General features: G+C 44.4%; 1 protein-coding gene and 1 long non-coding RNA gene across 2 annotated transcripts in view; one reads left to right on the forward strand and one right to left on the reverse strand.

Moving 5' to 3' along the window:
* PKD1L2 (polycystin 1 like 2) overlaps positions 1 to 14,656 on the reverse strand; it is an 88,895-nt gene that overhangs the window by 59,627 nt on the left and 14,612 nt on the right. Inside the window, exons 6-9 of the mRNA XM_008689744.2 lie at positions 7,958 to 8,187; positions 5,780 to 6,184; positions 3,549 to 3,626; positions 1,101 to 1,150 (exon numbers count right to left, since the gene is read on the reverse strand). Of these exons, the coding sequence (XP_008687966.1) occupies positions 1,101 to 1,150; positions 3,549 to 3,626; positions 5,780 to 6,184; positions 7,958 to 8,187 (763 nt within the window). The remainder of the gene's footprint in view (positions 1 to 1,100; positions 1,151 to 3,548; positions 3,627 to 5,779; positions 6,185 to 7,957; positions 8,188 to 14,656) is intronic.
* Positions 2,067 to 10,002, forward strand: LOC121103444. The gene is made up of 3 exons (XR_005835646.1): positions 2,067 to 3,439; positions 5,656 to 5,801; positions 9,448 to 10,002. It is a non-coding gene; the product is annotated as an uncharacterized LOC121103444 (long non-coding RNA).

Here is a 14,656-nt window from a genome sequence, read left to right on the forward strand (position 1 = left end):
AGCAAGCCTGTGGGTTCTAGGAGGAGAGATTGGCAGGTATAAGGTGTGCTCCTGGAGTAAGTTCTGGTAGGACCTAATAAACGGCTAGGCCTAGAGGGCTTAGCCTGGTGTAACAGGAGACTACATGGCAGAACTCAACCCCTTAGTGGTCTCCCATGGCCTGAGAGTAAAACCCAAACCCCTTTCTTGGCACCTAAGACCTCATGTGATCTGGCTTCTCTCCATCTCTCTGTAATTTCCTACACGCTCTACCCCCCATAGTCCTCAGGCCAACTTCTAGCCCCAGCGCCTTCATATCTGTGCACCCAGAAAGCCTTGTTCTGCTTTCCAGCATGACTGACTGTCTTATCTTCAGGTTCCCACTCCAATGTCACCTTCTGAGAGGCTTCATCTGATCACATTTGCTGGGCCACCCTGTGTCGGTTGCTGTCACTGCATCCTGTTGCTTCTAGTTAGACACTTATCACAATTCCTAATGAGATGCTAAATTGTTCAGTAGTTTCACCCACTAGGCTCCAAGAAGGCAGGGACCACAGCTGTTTGTTCACCTTTGTGTCCCTAGTCCCTAACGCCAAGCCTTGAACATTGTAGATGCACAGTCTTTGTTATTAAACAAGTGCACGGGCAACGTCAACAGCAAGGAGTTGAGGACTTAGTCTTGCTGTAAAACTAAGGAACCTGGGCCTGTTTTTTAAGTTAAGCTTTATAGCTATAAATTTCCCTCTGAACATTGCTTTAGCTGTATCCCACAAATTTGGATAGATTGTGCTATCATCACTCAGAAATATTTTTAAATTTTCCTTGTGTATTTTTCTTTGACCTGTTGATTTTTTTCAAGTGTGCTGTTTAATTTTCAAGATGTCTAAAAGATATGTACATATCCCAGGTATCTTACTACTGATTTGTAATATAACACTGTTATGGTTGAAGAACATGCTTGGTTTGACTTCATTCCTTCTGGATCTCTTTTCAAATGGAAGAACCTCTGTGCTTCCTAGTATTCTGGGTATTAGCACCAACAAACCCAAACTCAAAACTAAAGCAGGGTACTTAGACATCTTTTTCTTGTGAGGTTAAGTGTTTAAAAAACAAATACTCACATTCTTTTCCTTGGCATTTGTTCCAGATGTTTCTTGCAGACTGGAAGGAGCTGTAAGCACAGTGGGAACAGGCATCAGATTTTGGTTGTTTATAAGGTTGCCAAAGAGCAGAGTCAGGGTTATGCTCAAGATGCCCTAGGGGATCCACCTGTCTTGCAAATGGGTTAGGGAAATTTGGCAAACATTCAGGCCATAGAAATGGGTAAAAACCCAAACCATCATGTCCACCATTGGACTAAAGACACCTCTTTGGATGTTAAGAAAGAGGCAGGCAGTTGCCAATGCAGATAACACACAAGATTTGGAGACAGACATGTGGGTGTATGCTGTTAATGTTTAACTATCAGTTTAGGGAAGGAGTGGGGAACTCTGATTTGTAGTGTTTGCTAATTTCTGTGGCACCAGTATTCCCACTAAGGCAGATTTCAAGCTACCAAGCTGACCTCAGTGAATGTAGAGCAAGAGATGGACAGAACCAGCTCTGAAAAGCTGTTAGGAGCCGGCCTCAGCACACCATGGTGCATTTCTGGGTCCTCTATTGGTCTCTTACTGGCTATGTGAACCTTGGAAGGTTAGTTATTCTTTCTGAGTCTTAAGGTCCTCACCTGTTATGGAAAGGCAATCCCTATTTCTTAAGCCTCCAGGAGGGCTGAATGCTATGCTTATGTACCATTGCTTTGTAATATATATATATATATATATATATATATATATATATATATATATATATATATATATATATATATATAAAGAGTATTGGTATATCAAGTTTAAAAAAATGGAAAATGTACATGCACTTGATATGCTCTGAAAATATTCAACTGTGAATATGTTAATGTCTGATTAAAGGTAGCGATTAAGATAGGAATGTGTTTTATCTGCACTGGCAGATCCATGTGAGTCTTAAGATCTGAGTACCACTGATCTTTAAAAAATTCTTTCCCAATGAATTCTCATTCAGAGAACTCTAACTTCGAAGGTCTGTAAAATTCTACAAAGCAAAGCTACGATGTCAGACACAGAGGACCTTCTTAATCTTAAGAAGGAAGAGGGTCCAGTAACCCTGAATGAAGAAATCAAGAGAAATAGTTGCTGCCTCTGATCCTGCCATGAATTAACTGAGTGACTTTTGGAAACTCATTTAACCTCTCTGGGCCTCAAATTCTATATGTGGAAAAGGAGGGCTGCGGACAGCAGGGAGGACATCTGATGTTTTTTCCCCTGTCCCGGCGTCCAGGCCCCCTTCTTTTGGTAAGAGCACTTACAGGTAACATTTTCCCTGAGGAACCATCCCTCCCCAACTCTCAAGTCCTTGGTTTGGGTGAAGCTGACTCTGCACCATGTTCCAGATGGACATATGATTCTGGTCTGCTTAAACTGAATACTACTTTCCCCTGGCCTTAGCAGTGGGTCCTGGAGGGAACATGAACCAAGCTTGGACCAGTAGAGACAACCTCAGGACTTCTGGAAATATCCACCAAGAGGCGCTCCTTCTCTAGGTTAAAGATTGAAGCCTGGGGCCATCCTGCTCCTGCTCGGGAAGAGGGAATCAGAATGAAGCCTAAGTAGAACCAAGAGATGGGGAGACAGAGATTTCTGATGAAATTGAGTGACTGGATCAAGCTGTGCCTAAACCCTGGACTTTTACTTTTCTGAGTTGATAAAATTTCCCTTTGACTTGAGCCAGTTTGAACTGCTTTTCTGTCCCTTGCTACTCAAAGAGTCCTGGCAAACACATTTGCGATGAACTTTCAGCAGCTGTTGGTGGCCTGCCCAGCAGCCAGTACCCCGCCCTTCTTCCTGGTTGCCAGAATCCACCTTCTCCCACAAAGCTGGAGGCGCTGGATACCTGCTTTCCAGAATCCCTTACAGCTGGGGTGCATGACCCCGGCTGACAGTATCTAAGGGGGAAGATTGTTGGGATGAGGGGGAAAATGTCCCCCCTAGTAACAAGAGCTACAGAGAGGGAAATGGGCTTGTGCAGCTGCTGGATAATGCTGGGCTGACATATGATGTCTGGAACTGCAGTGGCCATGTTGATGAAATGCAAGCCTAAGGACAAGGCAGAAGCTCTGAGGATGGCAGAACAGGACAACAGAGTGAGCCTCGTCCTTGCTGGTGACACTGAGCCACTGAACCAACCCTGGGATAGCTTACCTCCTAACTTCTTAGTATGTGGAATAATAAAGCCTTAAACCTAAAGCCACCTTGGTTGGGCTTTCTGTTGCTTGGAGCCTAAAGCAACATAACGAATACAAACTCGGATGTTTTAGAATTCTGTAACAATGGTTGAATGTTTAACTGCATATATCACTGTCCCTTAACATCTACAGAGCAAGGTAAGTATTCAGAGTTTTGTTCTGAAGAGTCCCTCACTGAATCGCAAGCAAATGCAATGCCCCAGACTCCTGGTCACGAGTTCTATACCCCCTTGCAGAAATTCCTTGCCTGTGACAGTGATGCTTCCGACTTCCAAACTTAAGTTTGAGAAGGCATTCCTCACCGTCACAGTGACCAGAAAGGTGCCTGCAATGCAAAGGGTGGAGAATTATGGCTGTTGCAATAAATTGTTTAACTTATGCTGAGACAGCTCTCCCAGCATATGCTTCTCAGATCCACTGATGTCAGCATTTGAATCTTTCATCCTCTGAGCATTTAATGAACCCCTGTTGTATACCAGGCATGGTGCAAGGCTCTGGGGACACGGAGATGAATGAAATGTGATCTTTGTCTTCAAGGTCCTTATAGTCTAGTAGACATGCAGGAGACCAAGTGCCTAACCATGGTTGAAATTGGCATGGGGACATTGTGGACACAGAGCAGGGGGTCTCTTCGTGGATCATGGTTTATGGAGGGGCTAAAGCTAAAGTCCAAAGGACAAGTAGTGCTCATTAAATTAGAGAGGAGATTCCAGCAGAAGGAAAGACATGACAGGACTTTTAAAAGATTGAGGGGTAGAAAAGAGAGAGAAGGATTTATAAGACTTATTTGGGGTAAGAGTATATTCCTCCTCTCCTCCCTCATGGGGAAGGGTGGTGGGTGCTACCTTCTGAAGTCTAGAGGGAAACTCATCAGAGGGGACCCTTAGATAAGCGGATATGTGCTCTTTGAGGTTGAGGACCCCCATGGAAGAGTTCTATACTCATGCCCTTGAAGGATGGTCTATGACAGGGGGTAGAGTGAGAGGGAGGGAGGAAAGGTCTGCATTTGGAAACAACTGCAGTCACTGGTAGCAGGCCAAGGAAAAGGTGAGAGTTTCCTACAGACCAGATGTTTGTCTTGGGGAGAGGGCATGCTGGAAGTGGTAGCAGGAATGAAAACAGAGTGACTTGGTTGGTGGTCCAGAATAAGCAGCAGCTGGGCAGATGTGGCCAGCTGAGGGAGAGGCATCACCCCAGTCCCGGAGGCTGAGGGACACAGTAGGGGCTTCAAAAGCCCATAGAAGCTCCCACAAGAGGCAGCAGCGAACATCTGCTGGGCCCTGAGAGCAAGGCCAGCCAGGACTGGGCCAAAGCCACCAAGTGAGGGTCTTCCTGTCCTACCTGGTTCCCTCTCCTTCCTCCTCACCCCCTTCATCCCTGGAGTCATTCAAATCTGTTTTTCTTGTCGGGAGAAGACTACTTATCATCTAAGAGTGAGCCAAAACCTTACAGGGCCTGCAGAGATTTTATCTATTATCCCCTGCCAGGCAACTTTCATAGAAGACAAAATTAATTTGCATTTGATTTATAGCCTATATATTGTGCATATTTTCCATTGTCATTTCATTTCATTCTGGATTCTCTCTGTTTCAGGCTGGACCTCTGACTGGCAAAGGTCCAATGTTTTTCTTCTCAAATCTGTCATTTAACCTGCTATTTCTTTTGCCAGCTCTGCTGCTGAGGGCATGGTAGCCCCACACCTGCATAGTGTTCCCCTCTTTCTTACATACCTCTGAGACCCAGGGCCAGGGACCCCCAGGGGGTGGGGCAGGGTTCTGGGTGGGCTGGAGACTCTGTGACCCTCCTCACATTCCTGCCTGCTGACCTCACCACACTGCCCTGAGGGACTCTCTGTTCTCTCCAGATTAAATGCAAATGTCTGCTGTGGTCTCCTCCCCTGGTGGTGCCAGCCAGTCTGTCACCCTATCTCTGTTCCAGCCATCATCGTGACACTTCCTCTCTTCTCCCTCCCTCTCCCACTCTTGTTTTTTTCTCTCTCTCTCCCCCAAGGGCATGGACTAGTTTCCTGAACCACACTCTCCTCTAGAAATGATGGAAAAATTGGAATACTCCAGCTCTCCTTCAGTGGTTCTCAGTGGGGGAGATTTTGCTGTCCAGGGGACAGTTGGCAATGTCTGGAGGCGTTTCCGATTGTCGTGACTTAGGGGCCTGGCGCTACTGGCATCTAGTGTATAGAAGCCAGGGATGCCGCTAAACATCCTACAATGTGTGGGATAGCCTCCACAACAAAGTATGATCCAGTCCCAAATGTCAGAAGTGCCAGAATGAGAACCCCCATGACTCTGAACTCGATGAGGGCAGATAATATGTCTCTTCCTTATCTTGTGACCTAGGCTGGATGTTGTGAACCAGGTTTGTGACCAGGACACACCGAAACTGGCTGGCAGGACACTGGATACCTGAGTCAGGAAGGGAAGAGGAGGGAAGTTTGGAAGGGGGCCCACCAACCCCAGGTACCTTCAAGAGGAACTGCCACATGGTAAATCCCAAATGGCCCCTCGAGGCTTTCTTCTTGATGGAAGAAGGTTGCATTAAGTCCTACCACTTCAAAGGTCAGCCCCTCCGGGATGCCATGAGCCACCGAGACGTTGACTAGTAGGTCCTGTCCAAGCTCCAAGTGATCAGAACCCCAGGAGGCCTGTAGCCCCGACAGAGGCTCCATGAAGTGGACTGTGATGTTTCTAGAGGGTACAGAGGTGGTGGTGTTGCTGGCGGCTCTGATCTCCAGGTGGTGCATCCCGGGGCCCATCCTTTGCTGGGCTGCTCGGTCCAGGGTCAGATTGTAGGGTAGCAGGCCACTCGGCGTGGTGAACTCAGCCAGGGTTGTGTTATCCGACAGTGCAGTGTAAGTCACCCCAGTTCCTATGTAAGGTAAGAAATATTTAAGAATGTTGACAACAACCATGCTGCAGATTGTACCGAGTTAGTTGAGACTCAAGCTCTGAGGTCAGATTCTGGATATAGCTAGGGACATAGTATAGCCATAAAGACCTGTTGAGGGATAAGTCCCAACCACAAGTATTAACAGTGATTATCTCTGAGTAATGAGTACATGACTGATTTTTCTTTTTAGGTCCTCTCTGCTCATCTGCACATTCTAATTTATACTATGCATGTGTTACCCGTAAACTTAAAGGTTTGTAATAAAGATTTGAGAACATTTTGTTGACAGGGTAGGTCTTGGAGGGAGGAAGGCTAAAAACGGAACATCTCCCGAAGCTGATGGCTGATTACTATGTGTGACAATTAGCCCCCAGTCTTGTTCTAGGCAGGAGCAGGTGAAGCCATTTCCTTCCACCTCCATGGCAGACTGCCTTGAACCCTGTTCCACAGGAGCACGCAGCCTGTCCACATTAAGACAGGGCTCCCATACGGTTGGGGCTGGCTGTCCTAACTGGATGCTGAATATTGTGGTTGACTTTTAAAATCTGATATAAACCACCAAATTAGGATTCTTTCCAATAGAAACCAAACGAGTATATTTCTTGTGTGAGCGATGATGACGATGCAGCTGATACTGCCGAGAGTAAGGTTAGCCGTCTGAGTCTCATGTTTACTGCTCCCTCTCCCCACACTTGGCAAAGAGCAGGCACTCAGTTATATTTGTAGAATGAAAAAATAAGTGAAGGATTATTTTGGGTTTCCCAGGTGCACATAGCAGCCATCTTCAGCCAACAAGCACACCAAAACGAGTATCGTGTTTAAGGACCTGCGGTGGCTCTGTTAAGTCACTGCCGAGTGAGGCTCCAGGAGCTGCGAGGTCGGACTGAGTCATGTCCTTACCTCTGCAGCTCTGCACCATGTGGCTTACCTCAACAGGCTTCTGTCCAGATCTCAAATTGAACCTGTGCCTACAGGAAAGATGCTGCTTTTGGTGAGGATGGGTCTTAGTAGGTAGGGTCTCTATTGAGAAAAGGGATGATACTCAGAGTATTCAATAACTGAAACTGCGTGGGTCCCACCCAACCAAATAAGATGGATGTTCTGATAAACCAGAATGGACACTGTGACCAATCAGAATAGATGCTGTGACTGATTGGAAGGGACACCTTGCCTAATCAAAATGGACATGATGGCCAATTAGAATGGCCTCTGTGACCAATCAGAAAAGAAACTGGCTAATTAGAGTAGACACCAACCCTAACAGCTGCTGTGGCTATAGCAGTGTGTGTCACTGGATAGCAGTCCTGATTGGGGCAGCATCATTGTGCCAAGCTGGTCAGGGCTGGCCGCACTGAGATGGCCTCAGGCCCAGCTGGTAGCTCTCCTGGTCCTATTCAAATTCCCCCAACGAGAAGTGACTTGGAAATTCAGTTCTTCTGATGGGACTATGGGCATGCAAAAAAGGGCATTTGGAAGGCTGAGAGTAGCTTACGAGGCTTGTGACTTTGAGCCAATTTCCGAACCTTCCCTCCATTTCTTCATCTGTAAAATGGAGATAATAGTAATACATACTGGGTGGGCTAGTACATGTAAACCACTTAGACTAGTTCCGAGCACATACTAGGTGCTATTGAGCTAAAAAACTGGCTCGATACGTGAGTGCTGTTAGTATTTACTAAAGCCTGGGTGTTAGATGGATGGATTTGGGGAAAATCAAGGTTGCCTTGACCTTGACCATTTCTGCAGACTCACCTCCATCGAGTACCACCTGAATCCACAATGGGTCCCCGAAGATAGCACGGCAGAGAGGGCTGGTTCCTGACTTGGACAGGTTGGAACACCCAGTCACATTGAGCCTCTCCATCTTGTCTCGGATTGTCACATGCTTCTGAGCCATCACATGCCACTCCGTGGTTGTGCACTCAGCAAACACAGTGAATTCTCCAGGGGCTGTGAACTGGTGGATCACGTTGCTGGATGAACTGCCGGCAATAGTCAGTGTTACCAGTGTTACCAGTGTTAGGGACACACAAACACATGCATTCACACATGTGCACACGCATGCACTCACCTCACCTCACACTCCCCTGCTCTGCAAAGACAAACAAATGAAGAAATAGGTGCCACTCAACCAAGCTGTTGGTGTTCATGAAGGTTACATTGAGATGTGTGGAGCACGTAGGAGTGGAAGAAAGAGAAGTGACCAGCCAGGGAGTTGAATATTTGGTTACACATCCTTTCCTCCCCCGCCCTTTGGGTCTTCCTTACTTCATTTGTTTTTTTTTTTTTTTTTTAATAATGATTTTTTATTATATTATGTTAGTCACCATACAGTACATCCCCGGTCTTCGATGTAAGGCTCGATGATTCATTAGTTGTCCTTACTTCATTTGTAAAATACTATGCCCCAGGCTACCTATCTGAGCCATATTTTCCCCATATGTAAGAAGGGATCCTATTCCAAATGTATCAGAATTATGGGTATGTTTTCCTTCTCATTTTCCCAAGAAAACTAGTTAAAAATCTCTAACATGGCCTGTAAAGACCCACATGACCTGCCTTCCTGACCTCACCCCCATCTCCTGCCACACTCCTCTAACTCTGTGTCCACTCAGACCTCTTTTCAGTTCCTGGAATGTGCCACCTCCTGTCTGCCTCAAGGCCTGCAAGTGTGCTGTTCTTTGCTGGGAAGGTTCTTGCTCATCTCTGCTCACACTCATGCTGCTCCTTCCATTCTCAGCTTGAACATCACCTCCTCAAGGAAGCCTTCCTTAGCTTCCCTATAAAGGAAATGCTGTAGCTTCGCTGCTTCTCCTGGGTGACACTCATCCCTTGTGTGCTTGCTCAGTCACTCTTATTTTTCTCCTCTAGATCATCAACACAGACAGTGTCTGTCTAATTCTCGGTTATAAGCCTGGCACCTAGCACAGCACCCAGCGCAGAGTGGATGCTGAGAAACATTTGACAAATGAACATATTTGTGAAAAAGTTTGGAAAACAGGAACCTAATTTTTGGTGCCAGCCACCACAGAGTAAGCCCACCATAGCCTATTTCTTCCATTGATTACAACAAAAAACCTGGGCAGATTTCAAAAAAAATCTTCCCGAGGATTCTGAAAAGTAAACAACAGCAGACAGGTGGGGAAGAAAGTAAAAACTTTAAGAATTATCCATAAAGATGGGATTTTCTTGTTTGTGTCTTTTTTTTTTTAACCTCTTTTATCTTTTGGCTTTGTCCCTAGGGTAGCCTGAGTCACGAAACTGCACAATGAATGAAGAAAACAAAAACCTCAAGAGAAATCCCCTCTGTTTAGCCAGAGAACCAGGAAAAGGGACCCAATGAGCTCGAGAGCACAGGGAAAATATGTTTTTGTTTTGTGTTCTCTTTTTTCTCCCTTGGCCCTGACCCAGGCTGTCCTCCCTCGGAGCTACATTGACTGCATAGGGTGATGCAAACACCAAATCCCCAAGAGAAAACCCATCTTTCTAGCCAGAGAAGTGATGAAGAAAGACCTGTGGGAGCTGGAGATTGTGGAGGGAACCCTGAAAAGGAGAGATATGGAGACAAGGATCCCCCACTTCCATGAACAACCCAGCACAAACCATGACCTCACCCACAAATTATGCAGGTGCAAAACAGACCCAAAGACAGACAGCCACGGCTTTGTTGAAGTCAAACTACAACATAAACACCACCTAGAGTGGCACATGAGTGGGGCAGACCCAAACAGCTTTGGAAACTGAACGGACATGGGAACCACTGCTCACAGAAGGCAAGTCATAAAATGCAGTCTGAATTTAACTGGGAGTGGCGGGGGAGGGGGCTGCCTGCTAAAATAAAAATCCATTTTCCAGAGGATTTTGACAGGATCCAGAGTCTCAGACCCTACTATCAAATTGTCCAGAATACAATCCAAAATTGCTTGATATACAAAAAATGAGGAAAACTTGATCCAATCTCAAGGGAATACATAATAGATGTCAGCCTGTAGACAACTCAGGGGTTGAAATTATCAGACAGACTTGAAATCCGCCATTATAGCCATGCTCCGTGACATAAAAGTAAACCCTCTTTAAATGAATGGAAAGTTAGACATTCTGAGCTGAGAAACAAACTATTTTTTAAAAATGGAGGTTTTAGAAATAAAAAAAACACAATATCTGAAATTTTAAAAATTCACTGGATACTTGCAATAGCAGAATAGTGACGACAGAGGAAAATCAGTGAACTTGAACACAGAGCAAGAGAAAGCATCCAAGTTGAAGAACAGATAGTAAATAAATTGAAATATTAATATAAAAATTTTAAAAATGAGCAGAGCATCAGCAATCTGATGTGTGTGACAATATCAAAAGATAAAATATTTGTGTCATTGGAGTACCAGTGAGAAGAGAGAGATAGGTATAGAAAAATATACTGAAGAAATAATAGGTGAAAACTTCCCCGATTTGGCAAAACACATACATTTAAAGATTCAAGAAGCTCCATGGACCCCCAAAAGGAAAAATGTTAAAGAAAACCATGCCCATATGTAATCAAACTGCTGAAAATCAAAGATAAATGAGATAAATCAAAAAATCAAACTGCTGAAAAAAATGGCACATTACATGCAGAGATGTGAGTGACTATAGATTTCCCCTAAGAAACCCATGGTGGTCAGAAGACAGTGGCAACACTTTTTTTTTTTTTTAAAGATTTTATTTATTTATTCGACAGAGATAGAGACAGCCAGCGAGAGAGGGAACACAAGCAGGGGGAGTGGGAGAGGAAGAAGCAGGCTCATAGCAGAAGAGCCTGATGTGGGGCTCGATCCCAGATCGCCGGGATCACGCCCTGAGCTGAAGGCAGACGCTCAACCGCTGTGCCACCCAGGCGCCCCCCCCCTTTTTTTTTAAAGAAGTGGCAACACTTTTAAGTGTTGAAAGAAAAGAACTTTCAACACTTAATTCTATATCCAACAGAAATGTCCTCCAGGAAGTGAAGCAAAATAAAGACATTCTCAGGAAAAAGAAATCCTCCAAGAGAATTTGCTGCCAGAAAATCTGCTATAAAAGAAATGGTTAACGGAGTTTTCCAGCTGATGGGATATGATGTCAGAGAGGAACCTGGAAATTCAGAGATGAAGGGAGAGCACAAGTAATGGTTAATTATTTTGGTACATGTATAGGCTACTTTTCTCCTCTTAAGTTCTTTAAATGTGTATGACTGTTGAAAGCGGTTTTCAATGTATATAAAGGTCCTACATAGGACAATTATAAAGGAGGATTGGCAAAGGGAACTATATGCCAGTAAGGCTTCAACATTTTACTGAAATAATATTTACTGAAATATTAACTCCACGTAGACAACTAAATTTTGGGTATGTGTATTGTAATCCCTGAAGCAACTACTGAAAAAGTAATAAAGAGAACCAAAAAAGCTAATAGATATGTTAAAATGGAGTACTAAAAATATTTAAATACTACAGAAGAAGACAAGAAAGAGGAACAGAGGGAAAGTAAACAGAAGGGCAAAGAGAAAACAAATAGCAGAATATAGTAGACCTAAATCTAATTATATCAATAATTGCATTACTTATAAATAGTCTAAACACAACAGTTATTGTACCAGATGGGATTTTAAAAAACCAAGACTCAACCAAAGACTGTCTACAAGAAGCTCACTTTAAATATAATGAAAAAGATATGTTAAAAGTACAAGTATAGAAGCTACACCAGCAAACACTAATGGAAAAAAAAATGCTGGAGTAGGCTTTATTAATATCAGACTATGTAGATTTCAGAACAAGGAAACACTGTCTCTTTAGAGACATGTGAAGGATGGTTTTGAATAGCAAAATCTGGGCTGTTTTTCAGGGATCTGCCTGGAAGAAACAACTCATTCCATTCTTTGAACTCTGCTGCCAACTGAAATTACCCAGGACTAAACGGCAGAGAAACAGATGTTTCCTGATTTGTCTCCCGGTGAGCTCACGCAAGGGAGAAGACAACAAAGTGGTTTTAGAAACTGCTGCCAGCAAAGGGAAGATACACTCAGAGTACAAGCGATGGAGGCCACAACTAAACGTTTTGTTATGTTGCTGTGAGCCAGCAATTCCACTCCTGGCTGCAAACCCAACAGAAAGTGTACATGTGCGCACCAAAAGACAAACTCCCAAAGGTTCACAGCTACACAATTTGTAATTGCCCAAATGGGAAACCACCCAAAAGGACTATCAACGCTGGAGTGGATAAGTAAACTGAGGAATGTCTATACAATGGAATGGTGTACAGGAATGAGAAAAATTATAATTAAGCACAACAATATGGAAAAATCTCAAAAAGGTACTATTGAACAGATGTCAGACACAAAAGAGAATACACTTTATGATTCCATTTATAGAAATTTCAAACAGGTTGCACTGATTGATAGTGGTAGGAATCAATACCCTTGGGGGCCTGAGGAGAATTCCTAGGAGATAGGTCATGTTTTGTTTCTTGATCTGAATCCTGGTTACATGGGTGTGTTCGCTGCGTAAAAATGAACTGAGCTGTGTCTTTTTGTGCATTTTTTTGCATGTATCTTATGCTTCAATAAAAAGTTTAAAAACTAGTTTAAGATACTGCCGGGGGGGGGGTAATCAGAAGGGGGAATGAAGCAGGAGAGACTATGGACTCTGAGAAACAAACTGAGGGCTTCAGAGGGGAGGGGGTGGGGGAATGGGATAGGCTGGTGATGGGTATTAAATATTGCTAATAGTCACTTGGTAATTTAAGGACTAAATGAAACTACAAAGAAGAAAAGAATTGGCACAGAGTTGATTCTTAAAAATGGGTCACTGTTGCCATTACATTCATATTACATAGAAGTAGACACTACTTTTATTTTTAAGAGGCTAAGTGGCACAAATGCCATCCTATTGTACAAAAAAACTACAATATTTGAGTCTATTACATGCCACATACTTACTCAGCCATGGTCTCATGTAAACCTTAGAGCAACCCAGCCAGGTATGGCTCTTGCCTCATTATATGGACAAGGGCCCTGAGACATTAGGTTATGCAGGTGACTGATGGAGCCCTGGAGACCTCACTTCCAGCTTCCTACACTCTCCATTCCACCACACTGCCCGATCTGGTCAGAGGGCTTTGTCCACCAGTCTGGCTAGGAACTTGTGAGTGACACTAACAAAATGACACAGACCTTGGTATTCTTAACAATTGGACATTATGAGCAAAGATCAAAAATGTGAGCTTTTCTCCATTTTCTTTCTTTTTTTTTTTAAAGATTTTTATTTTTATTTATTCGACAGAGATAGACAGCCAGCGAGAGAGGGAACACAAGCAGGGGGAGTGGGAGAGGAAGAAGCAGGCTCACAGCAGAGGAGCCCGACGTGCGGCTCGATCCCAGAACGCTGGGATCACGCCCTGAGCCGAAGGCAGACGCTTAACTGCTGTGCCACCCAGGCGCCCCTCTCCATTTTCTTTCTTTTTAAAGAAAAGCTGCATCCCATTAATGTCTACTACGAAGCAGCATGTACAAATCGGTGAGTGGCAGTATCTTCACATCCATGGCCTCCCTTTCTCTACCTCCACTGCTCCTGCCTGGTTCCCCTGAAAGACTTCAGTCCTTTGTGACCATCACCTTACACATAATTCCTTTGAGCCTCCCAACATTTTATGTATATCTAGGTCGCCCTAAGTTTTGTGTTGTCTTGAGAATTACCGATTTCGTGGGAGGTCCCCCCTAAAGACTCAGCTGTGTGCAGAGGCAACTCTGAATAGAACCAAGAATGACGGCAATCCCAGGATATGTTGGTAGGTGGCGCTAAGTTACTCAACGCTGGACAAGGACAAATTTCACCTTAGCAAATTGTTCCGTAAGGCGCATAATAAATTTCAGAAATATAGAAAGTTTCCCACAACAAAAACAGTAAAGCAAAACAGCCTGATGTTCAAATGAACACAAGACATGGGGAATGCAAGGCGAGAAGGAGCTTCAAAAGGAGAAATCCTTTGACTTTTATTATGCTGTTTCTATTTGAGATTGGGTTCTCCCCAATCAACTTACGCCATTTGTCTACAACAGAGCTGAGGTATCTGATTTATGTTTTAGCTTAACAAGGAGTTAAGCAAAAGCAGGGTTCTGTGCTGGAAGAAGCTGGAGAAGCAGGAGAAGAAACGCCTGAAGAAGGAGAAGAAACGGCTGGCCGCCCTGGCCCTCGCATCTTCAGAAAACAGCAGCAGTACCCCAGAGGAGTGTGAGGTCAGTAGGCAGTCCAGCCCTCAGCCCGGGGTGAAGACCCTGGATGTGGGTTCTCAACAGCAGAACAGAGGATGTGCTACCTCAAGCCATGGTCTTGAGTCCAGGCTTTGGGACTGAAATAAGGACCTGAAACATCTCAACTACCTCTTGATTCTATAGGAAGGAGATAGGTGCAGAGAGAACTGGCTCAGGAGCCCAGAGAGCTG

The sequence above is a fragment of the Ursus maritimus genome, unplaced genomic scaffold, assembly GCF_017311325.1.
Source record: "Ursus maritimus isolate PB19 unplaced genomic scaffold, ASM1731132v1 scaffold_19, whole genome shotgun sequence".
In the NCBI taxonomy this organism is placed as follows: Eukaryota; Metazoa; Chordata; class Mammalia; order Carnivora; family Ursidae; genus Ursus; species Ursus maritimus.